Source organism: Phocoena phocoena, chromosome 15 (assembly GCF_963924675.1).
Source record: "Phocoena phocoena chromosome 15, mPhoPho1.1, whole genome shotgun sequence".
NCBI classification, from domain to species: domain Eukaryota; kingdom Metazoa; phylum Chordata; class Mammalia; order Artiodactyla; family Phocoenidae; genus Phocoena; species Phocoena phocoena.
In genome coordinates this window covers 57836778-57859354 of record NC_089233.1, presented here as the reverse complement: position 1 = coordinate 57859354, position 22577 = coordinate 57836778, and the positions used below count along the sequence as shown (strand labels likewise).

The following is a 22577-nucleotide window of genomic DNA, read 5'->3' as shown; positions in this document are numbered from 1 at the left end:
CTTGGCATTCTCTGGGTCCACACTGGCCACACAGTGTTTATAAAAAGCTTTATGATAAATTTCCCTCAGCTCAAGGAAAGAATTTGACGCTCCACGTGGACAGAAACATAAATTATGCAGAAATCAAAAAACAAAACCACCATCGCCCCTCTTTCAAGTGTCTATCAGGGCGAGGCTCTGTGTGCACGGAGGTAGGGCTTCCCTAAGTGAGAACAGCAGGTGATCCCGGGGCTCCCAGGAACACCATAAGTGGAAGTGTGTCAATCAGGGCCTATGTTTGGCTGCAAATAACAGACACCTGGGGAGAAACTGGCTTAAACAAATTAGGGGTATCATTTTTCTCACATAATAAAGTCCAGAGGAAGGTAGACGGGCTGGTGAGCCACAATGTCATATGGTTCCACTTTCAAGATGGTGCCCATGCTCCCAGGCATTGCCTCCAAGTTTGGGGCAAGAAAAGGGGAGGGTTGAGGCCAGAGGCTAAAGGGCCCAGTCAGCAAGTCTGTTCCTTTTTAAAGAGCTCTCCGGGAAGCCTTATCTGTGAATTTCACTCACTGGCCAGAAATGTGTCACATGAACACCCCCTAACTGCAAGGGAGGCTGGGACATGTACTGTGTTTATCTGATTACTAGCAGAGAATGAAAGAATAAACAAAAGCAACCAAAGTCCCTGCCACTAGGACCTGAGAGGTGATTCAGTTCAGCATCCACAAGTGAGAAGATGATGCCTGGAGAGGTTCTGAGGCCACCCAAGTTCTTGGAGGCCAGCAGAGGCACACCCTGTGGCTGACCTTGGTCTCCAGCCTCCCAGGACACAGATCACATGAAAGCAAGGCCAGTCTCAGTGCACATGGATTTATTGAGTTATGGATGCCATTCCTAGTGCCAGGTTGAACCACTGGGAAGATGGCCATATGACCAGTGCAATGTAGGGAACTGGATTCTCACTCTAGGTGGTGTCCCACAAGCAGCATATCGTGGACAGGAAACACTCTGACAACGTTAGTTATGGGGTGCAGGTGGCTATCATGATGGGTGGTGCCTAACTGGGAGGATGCCATGACGGCTGGAGTAGTAAAGGGAGTTTTGCCTACAAGTCTGTTCAGAGGGAGTTTTGCCTACAAGTCTGTTTAAGTCTACCCTTAAAGCATGATAAAAGTGTCCAGACCTGCAAAGGGCAGTAGGGCAAGAGCATTGGGGCCAGCTTGGGAGTTAAGCCAGTCCCTTTTCAGTGGGGCAGTAGGTCACCAATGAGGCCCAGTATCCCAGGCAGGGTGGGACAGTTGGCTGTTGTCCAAGGTCTGCTGTTCTCATCAGAGCAGGGGCTGGAGAACCAGAACAGGGAGCACGGAGAGCATGGAGCTCCCCTCCAGGGACACATCTGCAGAGGACACCTTGGCAGATGAGAGCAGAGTATGAACTTGAGGCAAAAGCCTGGCTCTGCTCTCTGCCACCCCCACTATCCCAGGCCATTCACGCCTCCATCTAGGCCCAACTGGCATGGAAGGGTGGAAAGAGGCAGTGCAGGAGCTGCCACCTCATCATCCCCTCCCTGAACCTACCTGTAGGAGGCTGTGCTCAGGGTCCTGGTGGGGGTCCAGCTGGTCGTGTAGGACTGAGGGCCACCCACCGTCAAAGGCCTGTATGGCTCTATCTATGGAGGGAGGGGTGCAGGATGGGCTTGGCTGAGAAACCCTAGCACAGGGCCCAGCTCCTGAAGGACAAACTGAGACCCTTGGCATCCTGCGTGGGCCCTCCCCAGATATAAATGGGAAGATAGGACGTCCGCAAGGCTTTTGGAATGGAAGGTGCTGGGCGAGGAATAACTAAATAAAGACAATTGTGTTAAGAGTGCCTTACATACTATAGTCTTCTATCCTCATAGGAGCCTGACAATTATCATCCCCATTTTACAGATGGACACAAAAAGGCTTAGAGGAATTTAACTCTCAGCTAAGTTAGTGGCAGAGTCAGCCTTCAAACCCAGGCCCTCTAACTCCCAAAGTGGTCAGCGAACCACCCAGCTACTCAGACCCGAAAGGCAAGATCTTTAATGGGGGGAGTTGGCTATGCGTGGCGGAAGCAGGAATCTCCCCTTGTTCCATTCCAGGGCCTCGGAAACTTGTTTTAACCGCCCCCACTTCCTGCCCGCAGGGGCACCAGCCTAGACTACCCTAGGATTCTACTTTGGTCTGTTACTTGACCTCCGGAACCAGCTGGGCGCAGATTGCCCAAGGGGCAAGACGACAGCAGAGGGGGTAAGTGGGCCTACAAGGCTGCCTCTGGGGGCCTCAGTTTCCTCAGCGCCAGCTAGGCAGCTTGGGAGGGGGCAGAAAGCCCCGACTGGACTCCCTTCCCGCCCCGCCCGGGCCCCTCACCCAAGCAACGGTTCCTTGTGAAGAGCCCCCGGAAGACTTCGCACTCCTCGCGCCGGTTTCCGCTGGCTCCGCAGTCGCACCAGGGTGCCACGCGCGCGCTAGCGTTGTCCACGTAGTTGGGGGTGACGGCGGTGCCTGCCGAGACCCCGAAAGCAGGATAATCGGCCCACCCGGATAGAGGCATTCCCAGGAGAGCCCCCGCCCCAGCAGGGATCTGGGTGGTGCATACCCACGAGGCCGGCGTAGGCGCGCAGGCAGCTGGGGATCTGGTCTCGAAGGCAGCCGTCCAGGTTGCTGGGGGCAGGCGCGCAGGAAGCCTGGAAGGCCAAGAGGCGGGGCCTGCGCGGGGCGGTCGGAGGGCGGTGAGTGGGAGGTAAGTGGGACCCGCCCCCCACCCGCCAGCCCCGTCCCCTCCCTCTACTCCACCTCCTCCAGCACCTGCAGACCCGGCTGTGCTCGCAGGCGTCTAAGGGCGCGAGGCAAGAGGGCGGGGCCGGTTCAGGACCCGAGAAGGCGCAGGAGGGCACGAAGGTCTGGCGCCGGCGCTCGGCACATGCGGGGCCGCCGCACGGGCAGAAGAGCAGCGCGTGGGTAAGCTCGGGCGGCCCGCGGGCGAAGAAGCGGCGCAGGGCGCGGCGGCAGCGGGCGCGGGGGCAGCTCCCCGGCGCGGCCGGACCCAGGCACTGCACCACGTACGCGGTGCGCAACCGCTGGCATCGCGCATCCGCGGTGCACGCGTCGGCCGCGTCCACGCATCGGTTCGGTGCGACAGCGCTCGGTGACCCTGGTGGAGCGGCGGGCAGGCTGTGGTGTTGACGTTCCTTACTCACACACACTTCACCTCCGCCTCCCAGTCAGGGCCTCCGAAGATGCGGGGTGCTCAAAACTCGAGGTGGGCAGAATGTGACCCGAATGCGTGAGCGACTGGTACTGACTGACCTTCCGTTGTGGAGTTGGGCAGTGGCGGGGTCAGGGATTTCCTGCAGCACGTCTGGGGTGGATGAGGCGCGTCGAGGCTGGGCCTGGCCTCCCGCAGAAGCTGAGGCCCACCCTCCGCAGGCATCACCCCTCACCCATCCAAAGAGGGGTCCGTGAGATTCCTCTCATTCTCCTGGGCCCCATCTGACGCGGAAAACAGCAAGGCTTCTGGGGACCTGACTCATGGAGACTTATCAGAAATGGTGCTGAGGACAGTGGCCACCGCTCCTCTTCTGCTCTGACATGCTGGGACGCCTGACCTTTCTTCCTTTCCTCTCCTTCCCCCTCCCCCTTGGAGACCCTTTGAGTGGCCTGTAGGTTTCAGGTTCTCCTTTCTTCTTGACCTTCTCTTGTGCCTCCTCCTGCCCCCTGCCTCTGCGTCTTCCCCCTCCATCCTCTTCTGGTGCTCCCTCCTCACCGATCTAACTGTTGCTGCCCCATCTGGATGGACTCTGGTTTCCCCCTGGGCTCTCCACTCTCCACCAGCCAGATAAAAAGATTCCCCACTAGGGCTCTGGGCACTGGAGCAATTTAGGCCTGGCTGCCAGGGTGTGGATTCAAGAGAAGTTCCAGATGGCAGGCCACAGGGCTCTGTCCTTAGCCACAGGGCACTCCACTGGGGGCAGAGAGTGTGCCTGGCACAGCCCAGTCACACACCAGGGGTCTGTTGGGCAGAGGGTGAGCTTTATCCAGAAGTGCCATGGGCCACATCTAAATCCAGCCAAGCTAGGGTTTTTGGAGGTCAGAACTTGGCAGCCCCTTCCTAGGACCTCAGTCACAAAACGAGGCTTCCCCTGCCCCTCGGTGCTCTCAGCCTCCAGGAACCTTGCTCAGGTGAGAAGCCTCTGGCACCAAAGTTTGAGGGACGTTTCACAACCTCAAAGTTTGAGGGAAGTTCAACACCCATCTCGCTCTGTGTGTGTGTGTGTGTGTGTGTGTGTGTGTGTGTGTGTGTGTCTGGCACTGGCCATCTCTTTTGGGTGGCTGTGGAGGAAGGTAGAATAGACATTGAGGGCTTGGAATAGGCCTGTGAGTGGACGGGATGGACAGGAGAGGGGGAAGCCTTTCCTTTCTCTCTCCTTTCCTCCCCTCCAGTCTCCTTCCCTCCCTTCCAGGACTCCAGAGCAGCAGGCAAACTTTGCCCTTCTCTCCCAGCCAAGCCCTCACATCCCCAGGCTGCAGCCACACACAGCAGCACCTAGTGTCTCCTGAGATCTTGGTTCCACTTCTGTTCCTTTGCTTACCTGTTTCCCTCCACCAGGAGCACCCTTACTTCATGTTCACCCTCAAAACAGCACATCTCAGCTCCAAGATCTCCTCTGCCTTAAACGTTTGCCAGATTCCTTTCTCCTCAACCTATACCACCTGGTAAAGTGACCCCTCCCTCCACGATGACCCAGGTGAGGAAGGGGTAGTCCAAGCAGGTAGAACAGCAGATGCATGGCATGGAGACACTGAAGATGCAGGGCGAGGAATCAATGTGAAGCTGCAAGACTGAAGGTGGAGGGCTGGGGCTGGGGGAAGGGTAATAGAGGCGGGAGAGCAGGCAATAGGAAAAAGAAAGTTTCTGGGGCAGAGCTACCAAGGCAAGACTTGGGAGACTTAGGAGGCCGTGGCTCTGTGGGACCCAAAAGCTGGAGGCAGGGTGCTGTGTCCCCACACCTCGAGCACAGGTGTCTCATTGGTGCCCCTTCCTGCATTTCAGCTTTTCCTAGAATCACCTTCTTGCCTTGTGCTTGAGGAGGGAAGAGGATCAGGGACAGAGAAGCCAAGGTTCAGAGGTCTCGGGGAGGAGGCAGCCACTCACCTAGAAGCAGTAGCAGCAGCAACGGGGGTGCCAAGCAGCTGGCCATGCTGGGCAGCAAACAGAGGAGAGGACGACCAGAGGCAGAGCCCCAGTCAGACAGGTGCCTCCTTCGCAGCTCCCCTGAGCCATAACGATATGGAAACCCAAGTGTCTGTGCTGACGCACTCTTCTGGGGGGGAGGAGCCTTTGCATCAGGAATGACTCCCCGCCCCCAATGAGTCCCCACCCAGGCTGCGCCTTCACGCAGATCTGGGAGCCACTGAGTCCGGTGCCAGAATGTGCCTAGATGGATCCCACCACACCCCCCAACACACACACAGCAACACCCACACAACAACCCCAGGAGACCTTGTCTCTCCCACGCTAAACCATTAACTCTATGAAACAACACTGTTCTTTTCCATCTCTTATAGTTTTAGTGTTAACTTTTTATTAGCTAATTTTAGACTTGCAAAAAAGTTAGAGCATTGCAAAAATGCTAGCATTCCCTTTATATCCCTCACCCAGTTTCCCCTAACATCAACATCTTACCTGACCATAGTACAATTATTAAAACTAGGAAATTCATGTTGGTCCAAGACACTTAACTATAGACCACTTTGAATTTCCCCAGTCTTTCCACTAATGTCCTTTTTCTGTTCCAGGATCCCATCCAGCATCCCACATTGCACTTGGTCGTCTTGTCACCTTAGTTTCTTCCAATCTGTGGTAGTTCCTCAGTCTTTCCTTACAAACTGGGTGCTTCCCTATGTGGCCCTGCATGGTGGACAGTCCCCCTTCTCGAGGGAAATGCAAGCCATAAAAACTTCTTTCAATGGCATTAACTTCTCTGTCTCATTGCTGTGTCGTCTCTATAAATCAGAATCACACAGCGAACACAGGAGTGGGCTTTAGCAAACAGTCTCATTCAGCGCCTTCAGCTGGTAGAGTGAAAGCAAGGCCTGAGCCTTGGGGCTACTTCTCTGCTGCCAGTGGGTGATTGCAAAAATTCCCCAATTCTTCACACCCTATGAAATATGATTTTGCTGCTCCTCCCTGGAGGGGAGGTGGGGTTTGCCTCCCAATCCCTGGAACCTGGGCGGGCCCTGTGACTTGCTTGGGCCAACAGAATGTTATGGAAGTAAATGTGCCAGTCATGGACTCTCAAGAAGCCTGACAAGCTTCCACATACTCTTCTGCAAGAGGAGATGATTGAGGTACTTGCCTCAGGATCACAACTACTGGTTCTTCTTTTTGCCTTAGGCTCCAAAAATGCCTTGGTATGGTAACTGATCCTGCCTTTAGTTAAATTTTTGATATTTTGTTCATCGTGGACTTTTGTATTAATTTTGATCTTTAAAAATATTACATTAAAATATTTCTTATCTTGATTACTTTTTGTGCCCACGGTGAATGCCTCCCTTGTCGCACTCTAATCCTGGTCCTGCTCACTTAGAACCCTCCCCAGCTGTTATGTGAACAGGCCTGGGCTAGCCCGCTCATCCCCATCACCCTAGCCAACAGCCAGCCAACCCCAGAAGCAGTGACCAGCAGTCGACTGCACATGTATAAGTGAGCTGAGCTGAGACCAATCGAACCACCAGCTGACTTGCCAATTCACAGAATTGGTTATTGTTTTAAGCTACTAAGTTTTGGGGTGGTTTTGTTATGTAGCAACAGCTGATAAAGAAGGTCACTCAGCAACTTTTGCATGAAGCAAGGGGAGAGAGTAAATGGCTGTTCAGAGTGTCCAGGGGAGGCAGGAGAGGTGGAGCAAAGGGAACATTCAAGCTAGGCAACACCATCCTATGCCCCGATATATATGGGGCCTGGCTGTCATCTGAGGCTCCACCCACCAGCCACCGCCCTTTGTCACCCTCAGGGAGCGCCATGGTGTTGAATTTACAGACAGAAAAGACAGAAGTCCCAGGGCAACATGTCTTTCTTCTGACTTCTACTTCGGTGTCCTTTCGAAAATGGCTTCCTTTGTCCCCTCCCGTGGAATAGAGGAGAGGCTGATTAATGTCCAAAGTAAGGGGACTGCAGCAGGCCCCATGCTTCTCTGAAACCTCACCTAAGGACTAGGAGTGGGGTGGGGCTGAGGAAGCATCTGAGGGACAAGAGAGGGTAGGAGATGGCAGGAAGGACGGTCCCAAGGATTTTGTTTGTTTTGCAAGGGCCAGGCTCCAGGGAAGTGGACTCAGTCTGAAATGTAGGACCCCTGGAGTCCAGGCTTCTGTCCCAGCAGTCACTGCCCTCCAAAGAGCTAGGTCCGAATAAAGTGAGTGTAGCAGACACACCTAGGCTGCCTGGACATAGGCCCCTCTGGGTGCCCAGCATGACCCAGCGCCCCCTAGTGACAGGAGGTCAGTGACTACATGACCTTCCCTCCTGGGACTGATGGATTCTCGCTTGAGCTGGAGGGTGTACCCTAGCAGGATCCCGCAGCCCTAAGGAATGGAGACAGCACTGCGCAAATTTTGATGAGGCTCCAGGGTCCTGGAGTAGGTGGTGTGGCGGTAAAATTTCGAAGCTGCCTAAAGGTGCAAGAGGTCTGCAGACTCGCTGGCTCCGCCCCTGGGGGGCGGGGTCCAAGTTCCTGGTGTGGCTGTCAGTAGCCACCTGTCCTTAAGTCTTCTCATCTCAGGAGTCACTTTTCACCAGAGACAGGATCTTGGCTTTTGGACTCTACCTGCTGAGAATGACGTGGGGTGGGGGTGGGGGGCGTCATCCCCTGAGGGCTGGGACCCCAGGCTGCAAGTAATGCGTCAGGGACCCCCTGTCCTCCCTCAGGGAAAACCAGTGACCCAAGAAGAGCCAGAACTTCTTCCTCCCCTGCCCCAGGGGCCTCCAGCATCTGGCCCCAGACAACAGTTTCTCCACGTGGTCTGTCTCATTTCCATACTATAAGCTCAAAAACCTCAGAGTGGGACTTCCCTGGTGGTCCAGTGGCTAAGACTCTGCACTCCCATTGCAGGGGGGCCCTGGTTCGCTCCCTGGTCGGGGAACTAGATCCCACAAGCCGCAACTAAGAGTTCGCGTGCTGCAAATAAAGATCCCACGTGCCACAACAAAGATCCTGCATGTCGCAACTAAGACCCAATGCAGCCAAATAAATATTTTTTAAAAACTCAGAGTAAGGGACTGTGAGATGAGGGGCAAGAGGTGGATGGGTGAGCAATGGGAAGTGGAGGGCCCCACCTACCTTGGGGGTACAAGCAGGGCTGTGGGGCACAGGCTTCTCAAGGTGGCTGTTGACAGAGTTCTCAAGGTCTGTGGAGCAATAGGTGGGGGAAGAGTGCTGTGAACATAGGTGGCAAGAGTCCCTGATGCAGGGTGGGGCACAGGGGCTCAAGGTGGCTGGGTGCTAAGTGGAGAGGAGGGGGCCCATCTGGAAGGAGGCAGAAGACAAGAGCCTGTCCCTTTCCTTCCCTCCCCATCTCCCACTGTGCCTCACGCACCCAGGGCCTGGGGCTCTGCAGTGGCTGTCAGGCCCAACTCCATTGGGTGAACACTGCCTAGAGGGTGGCCCCTGCATGGGCCATCTTTGGATCTGAGCAGTGGATGAGAGGCCAGGAGATTGAGACAGTGACCGTTAGTAGGGCACCCTGGGGCTTCTTCCCTGCAGCCAGAGGCTTGCACCCAGGTTGTTCTGTCCAGCTCACTTTCTGTTCCCTCCTGAGAGGAGCCCTTGGGGTCCAGGCTCCAGTTGAGACTCATGCTTTGCCAGGGCCTCTGACACTTCCTCTCTCCAGCCCTGATATTTCTCCTAAGCTCTGGAACCACCCCAGCATCCTCCAGATGTTGGCATCACTCAGGTCCCAAAGAGGGGCGGACTTCCTTCCCCAGTGGTACCTGTATTTGTGCTCCTTGTCATTGGGTGGCCCTGCTGCCCTTGATGACTCCAAGCTATGCTCGGTTGCTCACATCCCATCTCCCAGGGCCTTACCACTTCCTTTGATGTCTCTTGGAAACAGTCTCCTCAATACTTCACCTGGCTGATGACATGCGTTTGCTGCTCCCCTGTAAGCCCCCAGTGATGACACACCAAGCTCTGACCACCTTGCTCCTCTGCTCACAGACCCACAATCAACACTAATTGTGTCAAGGCCCTATCAGCTGGTGCCCTGCCCCTGTTTGGGATGCCCTCTTCCTCCATCTCCAGCCCAAACTTTGCCCTCTCCCTCAGCTTGCCCAGAACGCTCCCAAGGCTAGGCTGTGTCAGATGTGGTCATAGGGCTCATGCCTTGCCCAGCGCCCAGTGAAGGGGCAGCCCTAGACTGACCATGCTTGGTATCATGTGACCCTCATCCCAGGTCGTGGAGAACTGGGTTAGGGGCAGGCCCTTGGCACAAGGGCAGCCAGCACCATAGCTGCCCAATGGTAGCGAAAGGAAAGATGTGCTGGGCCCTGCATTTGGGAACTTGAAGGGGGTAACAGCAGAGATTTAGGCAGAGGAAATGCCAGAAGGCTGAAAGCTCGTGAGAGAGAAGCTGGAGAGGCCTTGAAGGGTACATTGGAGCAGGAATTGCATTATAAGCTGGTGAAAAAACAGGGCAAAGTCAAGGAAGAGGCAGCCTCTTGGTGGGAGAAAAGAAGATATGGACAAGAGGTACTGAATCCCAGCAGTGGGGACCAGGGTAGAGGGCCCTGCATGGATCCACGCCTTTGGCTTCACTGGAAGGCCACTGGGGCCTTCTGCTCAATGCTTCTTTCCATTGCCTTTGCCTGCCTCTGTGCACCTGGGGGCAAGGCCTGAGGACCCCACCCCAGCTGCCCCAGGTCCAGCAGAGCTCTGAGGAGCAGGAACCTTAGCCTCAGTGCCTACCCACTGCACATGGGGTCCCTCCTTGAGCCCCAAAGGCATTGTTGGAGACGGAGTTCCGGGTGCCGGCAGCAGCACCAGGCCAGGCCAGCCCCAGGGAGCAGAGGCAGCAGAAAACTAAGGATCACCGCCAGCGTGAAGGTGTCCTGGTCTGTGGAGGACAGGGTATGGCTGAGTCCTGAGGTGCATCACAGGGGCCCTCCCCACTTGCCCCCCATGGACGCACTTTCAGGCTGCATAGGACCGCTGTCCACGCTACCACCAAACCCTGGCTTGTCACAGAAAGGCGGAGCCCAGCCCAGAGCACAGTGGCAATTACGGTTACTATTGCAAACCTGCAGTGGAAAAGAGAAACGGAGGGTCCCACAAGATCAGGGACTTCCAAGGTCACCCCACACACACCTTTCAGGCCACTCACCCCGCGACCATGGCAGGCGGTCAGGCAGCGCTCCAGCTCTCGGAAGGTAGTGTTCTGGCAGCGCCTTTCCTGGCACACCTATGGGCAGTGTGTGCACTGGGCAGTGAGGGGGAGTGATGCTTTGGCCTGCAGGACTCAAGTGGCAGGGAGGGGTCGGGTGGGCAGGGCTCACCATTCTAGGTCCACACTGGGTGCCTGACTCTACCAGGCCCAAATCAGGCAGGTCCAGCTGGGTGCCGGGCAGCATGAGGGCTCCCTTGCAGGTCACCTGGCGGCTGCCTAGGGGTACGATGGAGTCCACCGGCACCATGTGTGGTGCCAGTGCACTCTGCTCCCCGCCCTGGCACTGCAGTTTCCCACACTGCGCATCGCTAGGGACGAAGTGCAGGGTAGTCAAACAGCGTGGAGTTGCTCCATACCCTCTTCCCCAGCTTCCCCTCCCTCCGCTCCCCACCTCTGCGCACAGGGCACGAAGCTGCTGTCGCTTTGCTGGCCGCAGTTCCCATGGGCGTCTCCCGCAGAGTTCACAACCTGGAAACAAGCCTCCGGGGCTGGGCGGGAGCCTGAGGAAGCATGGGCGGGACTAGCGGGGCAGCCCAGACCTGAACCACGCCCCTTCTGCCTCAGTTTCCCCCCGCCCACCTCCCCCTAGAGCATTAAACTGAGCAGACCCGAGGATGCGGGCGGAGGGTGCGCTCTTGGTCTCACCAGGCCCCCAGAGCTGCTGGCACTGATGCTCCAGCGTGGGACACGCGCCGTCCCGGCAGTAGCCGCGGCCTCTGGCGCAGGGCGAGCCATCCAGTAGGTAAATGTCGGGGGGGCAATAGGGGGAGGCGCCCGTGCAGAATTCAGGGAGGTCACAGTCGCCCGCAGACCGGCGGCAAGGCGCACCCGCCGGCTTCAGCTACGCAGGTGACCCGGGTGGAGGGAAGGCGGCGAGGCATAGAGAGAAAACGAACAGTTAGAGATACACTTCGAGAGCGCCAATCGGACACGAGAGAGCCCTGTGGGGAGGTCCAGGCGAACCCACGCACAGAGCAGAGCCAGCACCCGCAAGGGGGACCGGAGGGCGCCGATTAGCCAAGACCAACAGGCCGGCTCCCAAGTGCCCCCAACCCTCACCCCCAAGCCTCCCATACCCTCACCAAGCAGTGTGCGCAGCAGTCCCCGTGGGTGCACTGGGCCCCCGCACGCAGCGAGCAGTTGTGGGCATGGCAGCAGGAGTCCGGGCACTCCTGGAGCCGGAAAGGCGAGGAGGGACCAGGTGAGGGTGCAGCGCCCAGACCTCCGGGGAGGGGGCAGGCGGGGACCAACTTGGTCCCCCGGGGCTGGTCGTGCGGACCTGACCTGGCCGGCGCCGCAGTCGCACTCCTCGCCCTCTTCCACGAAGCCATTCCCGCAGTGCGCCCGGGGCACTAGGAGCCCGGAGTCCGGCGCGTTGGAGAGGCACGCGCCCCCTCCCTTGCTGAGGAAGGCGCGCAGCTGGCGGCGGCTGCAGGCGCTAAACACGCGCGGGAACGGGTGCCTACGAGCGGGGGAGGGCGTCGGGCATACGGGGACCATCCCCTGCCAACCCCTGCTCGTCTCCAGTCCCCTCCCCCCGGCACACAGGTGCTTGGCTACGCAGCCGCCGGATGCGCGAACACCGCCTGAGCAACTGGCGGCTAGAATTCTCTAGAGGCAGAGCCCAGAGAGGGTAAGTAACTCGCGCAAAGTCACACGGCGAGCGCGAGGCAGGAGGGTGTGACGCCAAGAGCGAGCAGCCCAGGACCCAAGGTCGAATCCCAACCCAGCGCCGCTCCTCCCGGCGTTGGAGTAACCTCGCAAGTTTGTCCGAAAATAATTTATCATATCGTGAGAATCCACTTTGCCTGCGTTCCCTACACTTCAGCCTCATAAACAACCCTCAGGGCAGGCACTATTACCATCATCCCCATTTCACAGAAGAAGAAACTGAGGGATAACCATTTCGCCCAAAGAAATGCAGCTGAGGAAGGCCCAGGTCCCGCGGAGCCTGTCCTGCAGCCCCTCCCCCGCCCCGGCGCGGGTACCGGGTAGCTGCGGCCATCACGCAGCCGCCCTGCTCCGCTGCTGCCTCCACGCAGCAGCCGTCGGGGTCGTGGCTGAGGCCGAGGCTGTGGCCTATCTCGTGGGCCATGGTGGCTGCAGCACCAATGGGGAGCTCCGAGTGGTCCTGGGAGGGCGTGGGGACGGTCACTGCGGGGTGCGGAGACCACCCCCCAGCACTTCTCCTCCTCCTCCCGTCCCAGGTGGCGCTCACGGTGCTCACGCCTCCAGAGCTCTCCGCGCGGCACATGCCCTCGACCGGCGCCAGGCCCACGGTGGCGCCCTGGAAGGCGCGGCCCCTGAGGGAGGAGCGCGGCTTGACCGGGCGGGCCGGGAGTCCGGGCCGCCCGGCCGGGACCGCGTAGGGGTCGGAGGCACCCACGTGAGCAGCTGAGCCGAGTCGTGAGGCTGCCGTGCCCACAGTCCCTGGCGCCACTGCAGGAAGGCCCAGAGCGTGGCGTTCGCGTCTGACGTGACGCGGCTCTGGTCCTCCTCGGTCCATACTTCCAGGCCGGTCAGCGCCACCTGAATGTCCAGAGTCCTGAGAATCTAAGGGCGCGGCGGGGCAGGGCTGAAGTGGGGGGCCGCCGCGGTGCCCGTGCTCCTCCATGGGAGCGCCCCTCTTTCTTCCCCTCCGTTCCCTCTCTCCATCTCCAAGCCTGCCCCTGTCGTGGTCACCCCAAAAGTGCTCTTCCCCCCACCGACCCAACCTGATCCACATAGCTGGCGACCTCCAGAAGACGCTGTTTGGTGTGGTTCAAGTTCCGGTGCTGGGTCAAGAACTAGAAAGCAGCAAGCAATACCACGTGTGACGACGGGCTGAGCTCACCCCATCCAGGCCTGCCAACCCCCTTGGGGCTTCTCTCACCAGGGTGTGATCTGCCACTATGTACAGCTCCAGGTACCTCGGGCTCCCCAAGGACTCCCGCCTCTCCTGGGAAGGCGGCAATGGTGACCCTGAGTGGCAGGCTGCTGGGCTTGAGCCCTGACCACCAACCCCAATTCCCAGAAAGCACAAAGTTAACTTTAAAATTTTGCTAGAACTTGTTCCTTCAGCCTCCAAATAAAAATGTCAGGACAGGAGGCCCTGAATTGGGGCTGCACATTCCTGTCTCTTCTGATTTTAAAGGGCTCTGGATACTGCATTCCTACCCCCACCCTTGCCCGTGCTCCTGACCCTGATCTGGGTGGCACACGAAAGCCTGGTCATGTCCCTTTTGTCCCCAGGGTCCCTGTAGCCACAGGCCCCTTTCCAGCTGAGCAGCTGCTCCGTCCGGAAGATCTTGTGGGTCAAGAAGTCTTTGGAGTCCCCAGGTGGCCAGGGATGCACATAATAGCTGGCATTGCTGCTGAGTGTGATCAGGCCCCTAGGGTGCAAAGGGGTACAGGGGTGGGCAGTAAAGGAACTCTTTCCCTAGTCCCAGGCCCAGCCCCCTCCCCCAGAACTCCTCACCTCATCCCAGAGCAGATGCTGAGGACTACCCAGGAGTCCAGGAAGCCCCTCACACGCCCATGGTAGTGGCAATGATCCTGGAGAGCAAAGGACCCAGCCCCAAATCTCAGCCAGGACTGAAGTGGGAGGGGCAAGAAAGAAAGCGTGGTGGGGGACTGGCTCCAGCTTCTCCTTAGGAACAGGAGGAGAATGGGGGAAATGGTGGAGAGGCCCTTGGTGGGTGCGTACCCCAGCACTCCTCACCCTGTCCTCAGAGTCCATGGAAATATCTCACCGTGTGGTTGGGGAACAGCACTACTGGCTGCCCATCTGGGCTGTAGTGGGTTTCTGTGTATCCTGGAGCCAGCAGCCTGCTGGGAGGGAGTGTTGCAGAAATTACTTAATCCAGCCCTGCTTCCTCCAGGATGCCCTCTGGTCTTCCTCCCTGATAGCTAATTGAGTAGCTCTATGAGTGAGGCACAGGGCTAGCACTTAGGAAGCAGCCGAAGTGCGTCTTAGGGAAGGGACAGGAGTGACTGTGCATTGCTCAGCTCAGAAAAATCTTGGGCTAGAATGAGCAAGGTGAAGGTCAGGAAGGACCCTTGGTAATGGCTTAGATGTGGAAATGGGCGTGTGGGAAGCACCAGGGAGGAACAGGAACACAGGAACGTTTGTGGCTCCCCTGGAACCTGTGACAGGCAGCTGGATCCACAGGTCAGGGGTGTTAGAAAGAGACTGGGCAGGAGGAGAGGAGTCAGGAGACACTGCCAAGGAGGTGGGACTTGGAGCCAAGAAAGTGTGTGAACTCCCTAGGTGGCCCTGGCTGCTGCCTACCCTTGTTGGGCATCTGGACAACCCTCTAGCCCACCTCCTCCCATTCAGAGCTCCTTCAAATCTTCTCCTCAGGCCCCCAGATCCCACATATCTCCCCACCTGTCCTTCACTGTTGCTCACCCCCTGCTTCCAGAGAAAACAGAATCCACACCTGCTCCTGCCCTGCCCGTCTGAGCAGGGATCCTCCTCCCTTCCTTCTCCAGACCCCACTCAAGTAATTGAATTCATCTTCGGGCTCCATCTCATCAGGATCCTTCCCACCAAGATGGATCAACCATAAGTAAATTTCTCTTCTTTAAAGAAAATCCTTCACCCCACCTCACCTTGGCCTCTTTACCCGCAGACTGCCCCCAAAGACTTGTGATGCCTGCTTCTCCACTTCCCAGTCTTACTTCCTCCTCCAGCTTTGCTCCCCTACTCCACCCACACACTCAACCTTAGGAGGGAGGTGATGTGATCACCCTTTTTTTTTTTTTTTTTTTTTTTTTTGCGGTACGCGGGCCTCTCACTGTTGTGGCCTCTCCCGTTGTGGAGCACAGGCTCCAGACGCGCAGGCTCAGCGGCCATGGGTCACGGGCCCAGCCGCTCCGTGGCATGTGGGATCTTCCCGGACCAGGGCACAAACCCATGTCCCCTGCATCGGCAGGCGGATTCTCAACCACTGCGCCACCAGGGAAGCCCTGATCACCCTTTTTAACACATGGGGACATTGAACCCCAGAGAAACTATGGTTAGGCATGGTGGAACCTGAGTTCCACCTGAGTTTGTTCCCAGTGCATGGGGGAGAATAAAACATGTGTAGAGTGCTCAGAACAGTGCCTGCAATGAAATAAGCACTTGATAAATGACAGCTGTTGATAACACGGTCTAGATGGTTTCACGAACCCACGCTCCATCTTAGACATTCACCTCCCCCAGCCCGGCTCTGCCTGCTCATTCACCAGCTCAGAATCTTCGGCTTTGCACCATCCTGGACACTCAGCACCAAAATGGCCTTCTGTGATCTGGCCCTGCTAGGACTCCCCAAATTTGTTTCCCCTTGCTCCCCTCCCTCAGATGGAGACTCCCCAGGCAAGCCAGACAAATTGGCAACCCCTCTTGAATGTGCCTTGACCTATGTAGCCACTGTACCTTTGTCCCTGGCATTCCCGAAGCCTGGAGCACCCGCCCATCTTTGGAGTCCATCTTGGATTCTCTTTTGACTCAGCACACCCTGTGAGCACCCACCAGGTGATGCTCACTCATTCCTGGCAGGAAGCTGACAAGATGTTTCTGGGGCCGGGATGAGAGATGTGCCCCACAGCAGGGCTGACCCAGCCTCAATAGCCCACTTCAGCCTTGAGGGAGCCAGTCATGGGCTAGCATGACTTACCCTGTCACCTGCACCTCCTCCTCTGGGGTTCTCACCCCATCCAGCCTCCATCTAGGGTTCCCATCAGTCTCTGTCCCCAGCACTGAACCCTCCCCAGAGAGAGGGGCTATTCTTGGCTCCCAGCTCTTTCCCCGGCCTGGTACTCACTGATTCTTCTCCAGCTCTAGCAGGAGCTCCTGGCCTTCAGCCTTCAAGACCACCAGCCCCACTTCTAGCTTCGAGACCTGGGCAAGAAGGAGTGTAGGGCTGAGAGGGCGGGCATCCAGGTCCCCTGCCTGCCAGGAAGCAGGAAGGATGTGGAGCTGACTGGCAAGGGAGTTCATGGGGAGAGCACAGGGGCACGGGGCAGAAGGCCCCCGCTTGCCATTGTGGGTGTGGATGGGTGTGGGGTGAGAACTTGCAAAAGTGCTTTCAAACTCAGAATGTTTGTTGTTCTGACAGCAGCCATTTGACAGAGCCTGCTAGGTGCACTCCACATCCTCCCTGGAGAGACAAGTGGTTTCAGAAAGACGCCATGCCTTGCCCAAGGTTACTGGGCTCTTCCTCTGGTCTTCCCTCCTCTTTCATGCCCAGAAGCCTTCCTCTAAGTAGGGAGGAGAGTGGGGTCCTGAAGACATTGATGCAGGAGAGTGGGGTAGCCACGGCTCAGGCCTCCTCACAACCTCTCCTTTCTGTACCTTGCTGTTCCCCACTCCCTGTAGAATTCAGACTTAGTACCTCCACCACCAATGCTGACTAGCTGCCCCCCCCAAATTTTCCTACGCCTCTAGCAGGCTCGCCCCACACCTGCTTCACTGAGCCCGTGAGGTAAACACTGACTCACACGCCTTGCCAAGAGAAAAACTCTGGTTTTCTTGGCTAGATGTCAGGAGGGTGGGCCTGGGCCAGCCTGCCCACCTCTCCTTCCCCTACCCTCTTTGCCATTTCCACCCTGTGGGAATACCCCATCTGCCCGCTTTGTCCACTCCCTGGCTGGGGGCCCAGAGCTGGAGCAGGCCAGGAGCCTCCTGGAGAGCAGCTGTGTCCTTGGAATGCTGGCCCCCACTTTTGCTGGCCCTTCCCTTTTATCCCACAATGCACTGGCCTGGGCCGCAGGCCAAGAGGCTCAGAGTCTTGTGGAGGGGGCCTTCCTCTGCAGGTGGGGAGCAAATAGTCCCCTCCCCCAGCCAAAGGCCACCCTAGGCCCCAAGCATGAGCTCATGTGGCCGGAATGCCACTTGTTTTATTGGAGAAAGATTTGCACTGAGGAAAGGAGGCAGCCCAGATGGAAAGCTTCCTCTTGCCCCACCCCCATCACTCTCTCTCTGTCCCTCTGCAACTCCTGCTGTCCTCATTTCTTGCCCTCCTGGTGACCCTGCCCTTCACCATGCACTCCGTCTCCAACCTAAAATGTAGGTGTTTCCTGCCTCTGGGACAGGACACCCTGCCACTCTGTCTGCTGTCCTCATCTTGGCAGTCTTCCCAGGGACAAAAAAATTGAGGAAAGCAAATTCCCTCTGGCACTCCCCTCCTATTTGGTCACAGCCCAGGCCAGGCCCAGAGGGAGGTCCGCAGTCAGGGTGGTCTCAGCATGTGATGTCCCTTCCCCTATGCCGGTGATGAACAATCTCAAAGCTCGGGCTGGCACCATGCTGACCACTTGAATGGGGGCCCTGAGGGTCTGGGAGACCCAGTGAGGGCCCTAGGTTGAGAGTTGCTGGGCCTGTGGGGGCCCCCCGGCCTACACGGCAGTGCTCTCCTGCCTTCCTCCTTGCAGGCTTGGACAGTGGATTGTCTTCTCTTTCCTGAAAATTCATGATGAAAAGGGTGCTCTAGGCTTGGGGAACATTGGCGAATGGTTTCTTCTGGGTTAAAGAGCTGTGTGACCTTGGGCAGTTTCTCCAGCCTCTCTGGGCTTCAGTTTGCCCCTCTGTGAAATGGGCATACAAAGGCTGTTGGTCTCCATGCAGCACAGCTGTGTGGCACATACAGATGGGGGCAAGGTTATTCTGAAAGTGTGTGATGGATGGCTGTTGGGAGGAGACTGGGACAGAGCATCCAGAAGAAGCAAAACAGGGTGGGCTTGCATTTGGGGGCACTAGGAGAGAGTGACTACTGGGCAGAAGTGGCATGAGCCAGTGAGACAAGTTTCAGGCCCCTAAATGGCAGCGTCCTGGAGAGGACAGCAATTCATCCACAGGGTCACATGTTCTGGTAAACTTCGCAAAAGGAAGATATTTTGGTGTTTTCTTAAAGAGGTCCTTGAAAAGCTTCTGGCCCCACCTCTGCCTGATGGGGTGGAGGTGGCCTGAATAACACTGGGAAGAGATGGTTAAGGAGGAGGTGGGGTGGAGGAAACTGGAAAATGACTTCCATGTGTGCAGCCTCTCTCCATCTAGACGTCTCCCACCTGCCCCTGCCAAACCTTCGGGGAGGGGCCTGAAGGACTCTGGGGATCTAGGGACCCCAGCGAAACTGCCACGTGATATCTGGGGAGGGGCAAAGGGGCTGAGAGACCCTGGGCCTCTGCAGAGTAAGGGATGACCTGGCACTGACCGGCTGCTCCAGGGTGACCATGTGCCGGGGTCGTCCATCCAGAACCCAGTGCAGGGTGACTGGCTCTCCAGGGGTGTTTCCTGGGGAGAGGACAGAGCACAGGGTGAGGGGAACCTGAGGGACATAGGGAAATTGGAGACAACAGAGGGATAGAGTTAGAGGATGTCAGCAGGCAGGAACAGGAGACTCCATCTTCAATACTCAAAAGTTTAGCCTGGGGCTTCCCTGGTGGTGCAGTGGTTGAGAGTCCTCCTGCCGATGCAGGGGACACGGGTTCGTGCCCCGGTCTGGGAAGATCCCACGTGCCGCGGAGCAGCTGGGCCCGTGAGCCATGGCCGCTGAGCCTGCGCATCCGGAGCCTGTGCTCCGCAATGGGAGAGGCCACAATAGTGAGAGGGCCGCGTACCACCAAAAAAAAAAGTTTAGCCTGGAGAAGGGTGGCCACCCATGAGGCATCCTTGGAACTGAGGAGCCACCAGGGAGGTGGCAGAAGAGAGACAGAGGAGCCTGGGAAGAACTGCTCAGCTGGGCACTTGGGAGACCCACTGACCTTGGGAGGGGAGAATTGGGGTCAAAGATCACAAGGAAGAGACCAAGGCCCCTAATACAGAGGGGAAAGGAAATGGGAGGCAGCTTCGGGTATTTTTAGACTGGGCAGCAGATGCTTTTAGGATGAGAGATCTGTGAAGACAGGATGCCTGTGTCTCCCCCACCATCTGAGAAAAACAACAGCCAGATGTTGCCCAAAGCTCCCTCTGGGGGCTTCATGCTGGGGTTAGGGCTTCCAGGGACACTGGCCCAGAAGCCCCCTCCTCGTGTCTTCAAGAGTAGGGGGGTTTGTTTGGGAGACAGAGCCTGAGTGCTCCCAGGACGGGAATGCTTAAAGGGGGCTCCAGGAGGAATACCAGAGCGAAGCATTACTCAGAAAGCACCTGGAATGCTCCCCTGGAATGCTTCCCAGCCCCCCTGCCAAGTGGACCCCGGAAACTCTCACCACACCCGCCCTGCAGGAATCAGACCTCAGGCTGCCCAGAGCCTACAGGCAGCCTTCCCTCCGTCCCTGGGGAAGCCCAGCTCCCAGAACTGAGAGCTCCCCAACCCCCTCCCAGCCCTGGCCCCAGCCCTACCCAGGCTGAGATGGCTGCCCATAGAAGTGGCTCAACTCCTGCCAGGCCACACCGACTCCTTTCTCCTTCTCCATCTCCTCCTGCAGACCCCATCATCAAAGACCTGGAATCGCAGCCACTCCAGGAAGTCCCCTTCTTCCAAGAAGCCCTCCTTGAATTTATCAGCAGTTTCCATCAGGTAGATGGGGGTGGGGGTGGGGAGGTGCAGGGCCTTGGAATTGAGGCTGAAGGGCCAGTGTAGGGAGGGGTCTGAGTGCGGGGTGGGGGCGGTCTCAGGCTAGAGAGGACTTAACTCGGCGTGGAGCACCAGGTCCAGCTGGCCCTGGGTTTCCCAGGGTGGAGAGGGGAAGTTGTGCCTGTGTGCATGTGTGAGTGTGAGTTCTCCTCCTGGCCCTGTGCACACACGCTGGCCATTGGCACCTTGACGGGGGCAAGGAGGCAGAGATGGAGCTGTGGTGAGTAGGTGGATGGGAGTGGAAACTGAGGAGCCAGTGTGGTGTTGGGGAGCATAGAGTCCCTCTCCATTCCTCCCAGGGGTCCCTTCATCCTCCCCTGACCCCAGACTGAAGAGGAGGGAGCAGCGGAATGCCTGGGGACCATCCCCAAAGGCATGAGGGCTGTCATCCCTCCCCCTCCACGCCCCAGAACAGGGCAGGACCCTATCCCTGTTGCCGCCCACCCCCCCACCCCTGCACAGTGCTCTAGAACCCACTGTCGCCAGGCTGCCCGGCCCTTCCTGCCCGCCTTGTCAGGCACTTGATGTACAGGACTCCGCCAATCCTCCCACCCTTTGGGAGAGGTTTTCATCAGCCCCATCTCACAGAGTTTGTAGAGGTCAAACTGAGAAGAGACAGAGCTGCAGTCTTCCCCCAGGGCCCTGCTAAACAGACACCTTCTGTTTGAAGCCGTTTCTATCTAACCAAACAAGGCAACATAAACAATATACACACTGCCCCAAGGCCCTGGGATGAGGGGGTGAACATGGAATGATGCATGAGTGTGGAGGCCACAGCTAGTCCCTTAGTGTGAGAGCGCAACAGGGACTCCAGGGCACCGGTGGTCTCGGGCTTCCTGGAGGATGGAGGCCCGCTGAACCCTAGGAGATGAAGGTGCAGGAACCTTCATACTGGCGGATGGGGCCACAGCAGAGAATCCAGAGGGGTTTGGGGGTGCTGAGCGGCTGCTTGAAGGGAAGGGGCCCTGCCACTCTGCTTCGCCATTGACACAGGGTATCTGGGCACAGTGTGCAAGTCTGGGCCCTGAGGCCAGCACAACTGCAGTTGAGAGTCCCTGGGCAATTCCCACAGAGACTCTCCCAAACCCTCCCCATGCCCTGTCCTCCTGGCCCGCGCGATCCCCGGGGATTTCCGACCCTCCATCCCCGACAGCGACCTCGCGGCGCACTCCCACTCACCTTGAAACGCCTCAGCCCCCCACACCGGCCACGGCAGTCGCAGTAGCAGCAGCAGCCCCAACGCCGGCGACCCTCGAGCTCTCCGATACCCCGGGCGCATAGCTGTGAGCGCCTAGCGTCTGAGCTGTGGCTCCCAGCTCTCGGCTCCGCCCCGGCTGGATCGCGGCCGACCCACGCCCTCCGCAGCCGGCCCGCCGCCTCCCAACCCTCCCGCACCCCCATCCGGGCGCGCAACCCCCTTCTCGCGCGACCCCGCACGGAGCCCCGCCTGCCTGCGCCACCATCTCAGCCCATCAGTCCTGACCCCGGCAGGCGTGTGCCCTCGGGGAGCCGGGACCACCCTGTCGCGTCTAGGGGTTAGAGCTCGGTGGGGCGGGAGACCCTCGCGAGCCAACCCGCCGCATAGGTCTCAGAGGGCCCCCTATTCGTTGGGGTGGGAAGTGGAGATGGGGCGGGGACCCTCGGGAAGGGCCCTTGAGGACCAGAGCGGGGAGGCGGGGACAGTGCTAGGGGGCCACCTGTTGCTGCTCCGGTCTGCCCAGGAAGCGCCCCCCTCCATGGTCTCCTGGATCGGACCTTTGTCCTCGCCTTGACACCAGTCACGCCCAGAGTCGCCCGGGTGAGAGACTGGCGGGCCCTAGGAGAAGGGATGCCCGGGCGACCGCGACAGGCAGGTGCGGCCACAGCCCCAAGTTAGTCTCTGTTCCGTGGTGGCCGCCAGCGCCTGTGCCCGAGGTGCGCGGGTCGGTCGGGAGGAGGAGCGGAGGCCGCGGTCCTGCGGGCTCCCCGCACGGCAAAGGCGAGGCGGTGGAACAGGCGGGCGGGCGGAGAGGGGTGCAACCCTTTGTCCCTGGTGGTGGCCGGGGGGTGGGGGTGGGGCGAGGAATGGCACAAAGCCATAGACTCCCACACGTGCGGGAGCCTTTTGGCTTTTGTTTCTTGTTTTAAAAAGTTTGTGTACTGAGTAGTAAATTCGGATAGCGAATAGCAAGTATTCCGATAGCGAGGGATGTTAAATTTAAGCAAATCTGTTTGTTTATGAGAATTCAAAATGCGCCAGTTCAGTTAGTAAGAGTTGCAGTGGGCAAGGTAACCTATGTTGGCCTCATTCAAACATCAAAAAGTATGGTGAGAGGTATAGGGAACATCCCATCCTCTCAGACCACGCCCCTCCAACAGGAAGCTATTATAAGCTTCTTGAATAGGCTTTTAGATTAGTTTATGCGTGTCCACGACAATACAAACACTTTTTTTCCTCTTTTTTCTTCTGTACCTTGAGTTTTTTCACTTAATACCCTTGGAGATCCTTCTTATCAGTGGTCTCCTTAACATACAATTCTTTTTCTTTTTCTTTCTTGTTTTGGCCTTGCCATGCAGCATATGGGATCTTAGTTCCCCTGACCAGGGATTG

The 22577-nt window shown here is 57.9% G+C and overlaps 2 protein-coding genes across 2 annotated transcripts; both read right to left on the bottom strand.

Annotated features, from left to right (window-relative positions):
• Positions 1-1313: 1313 nt before the first annotated feature.
• On the bottom strand, positions 1314-5209 carry GFRA4 (GDNF family receptor alpha 4). Its single transcript, XM_065893594.1, has 6 exons — positions 5164-5209; positions 2817-3162; positions 2608-2717; positions 2379-2513; positions 1563-1654; positions 1314-1394 (listed from the first exon to the last, which is right to left on the bottom strand). Exons 1-6 carry the CDS (start codon positions 5207-5209, stop codon positions 1314-1316), a joined length of 810 nt encoding a protein of 269 aa, XP_065749666.1.
• A 2383-nt stretch (positions 5210-7592) lies between these two features.
• ADAM33 (ADAM metallopeptidase domain 33) lies at positions 7593-21266 on the bottom strand. The gene is made up of 22 exons (XM_065893266.1): positions 21167-21266; positions 18626-18705; positions 16238-16314; positions 14180-14258; positions 13906-13982; positions 13630-13819; positions 13321-13386; positions 13163-13234; positions 12835-13001; positions 12667-12751; positions 12437-12579; positions 11733-11910; positions 11531-11620; positions 11094-11289; positions 10840-10948; positions 10558-10756; positions 10386-10463; positions 10194-10302; positions 9971-10118; positions 8604-8695; positions 8348-8415; positions 7593-7679 (listed from the first exon to the last, which is right to left on the bottom strand). Exons 1-22 carry the CDS (start codon positions 21264-21266, stop codon positions 7593-7595), a joined length of 2490 nt encoding a protein of 829 aa, XP_065749338.1.
• Positions 21267-22577: the final 1311 nt, after the last annotated feature.

Excerpts from the sequence above, each read along its gene's own strand:
- ADAM33 (XM_065893266.1), bottom strand. The coding sequence starts at position 21,266 with ATGCGCCCGGGGTATCGGAGAGCTCGAGGGTCGCCGGCGTTGGGGCTG. Across the intron at positions 10,464-10,557 it reads CCCAGTGTGGACCTAGAATG|GTGTGCCAGGAAAGGCGCTG; the intron begins GTGAGCCCTGCC and ends CACTGCCCATAG. Across the intron at positions 10,303-10,385 it reads CCGCCTGCCATGGTCGCGGG|GTTTGCAATAGTAACCGTAA; the intron begins GTGAGTGGCCTG and ends TTTCCACTGCAG.
- GFRA4 (XM_065893594.1), bottom strand. The coding sequence starts at position 5,209 with ATGGCCAGCTGCTTGGCACCCCCGTTGCTGCTGCTACTGCTTCTAG. Across the intron at positions 2,514-2,607 it reads CGCCTACGCCGGCCTCGTGG|GCACCGCCGTCACCCCCAAC; the intron begins GTATGCACCACC and ends GGGTCTCGGCAG. Across the intron at positions 1,395-1,562 it reads CTGAGCACAGCCTCCTACAG|GTGTCCTCTGCAGATGTGTC; the intron begins GTAGGTTCAGGG and ends TCATCTGCCAAG.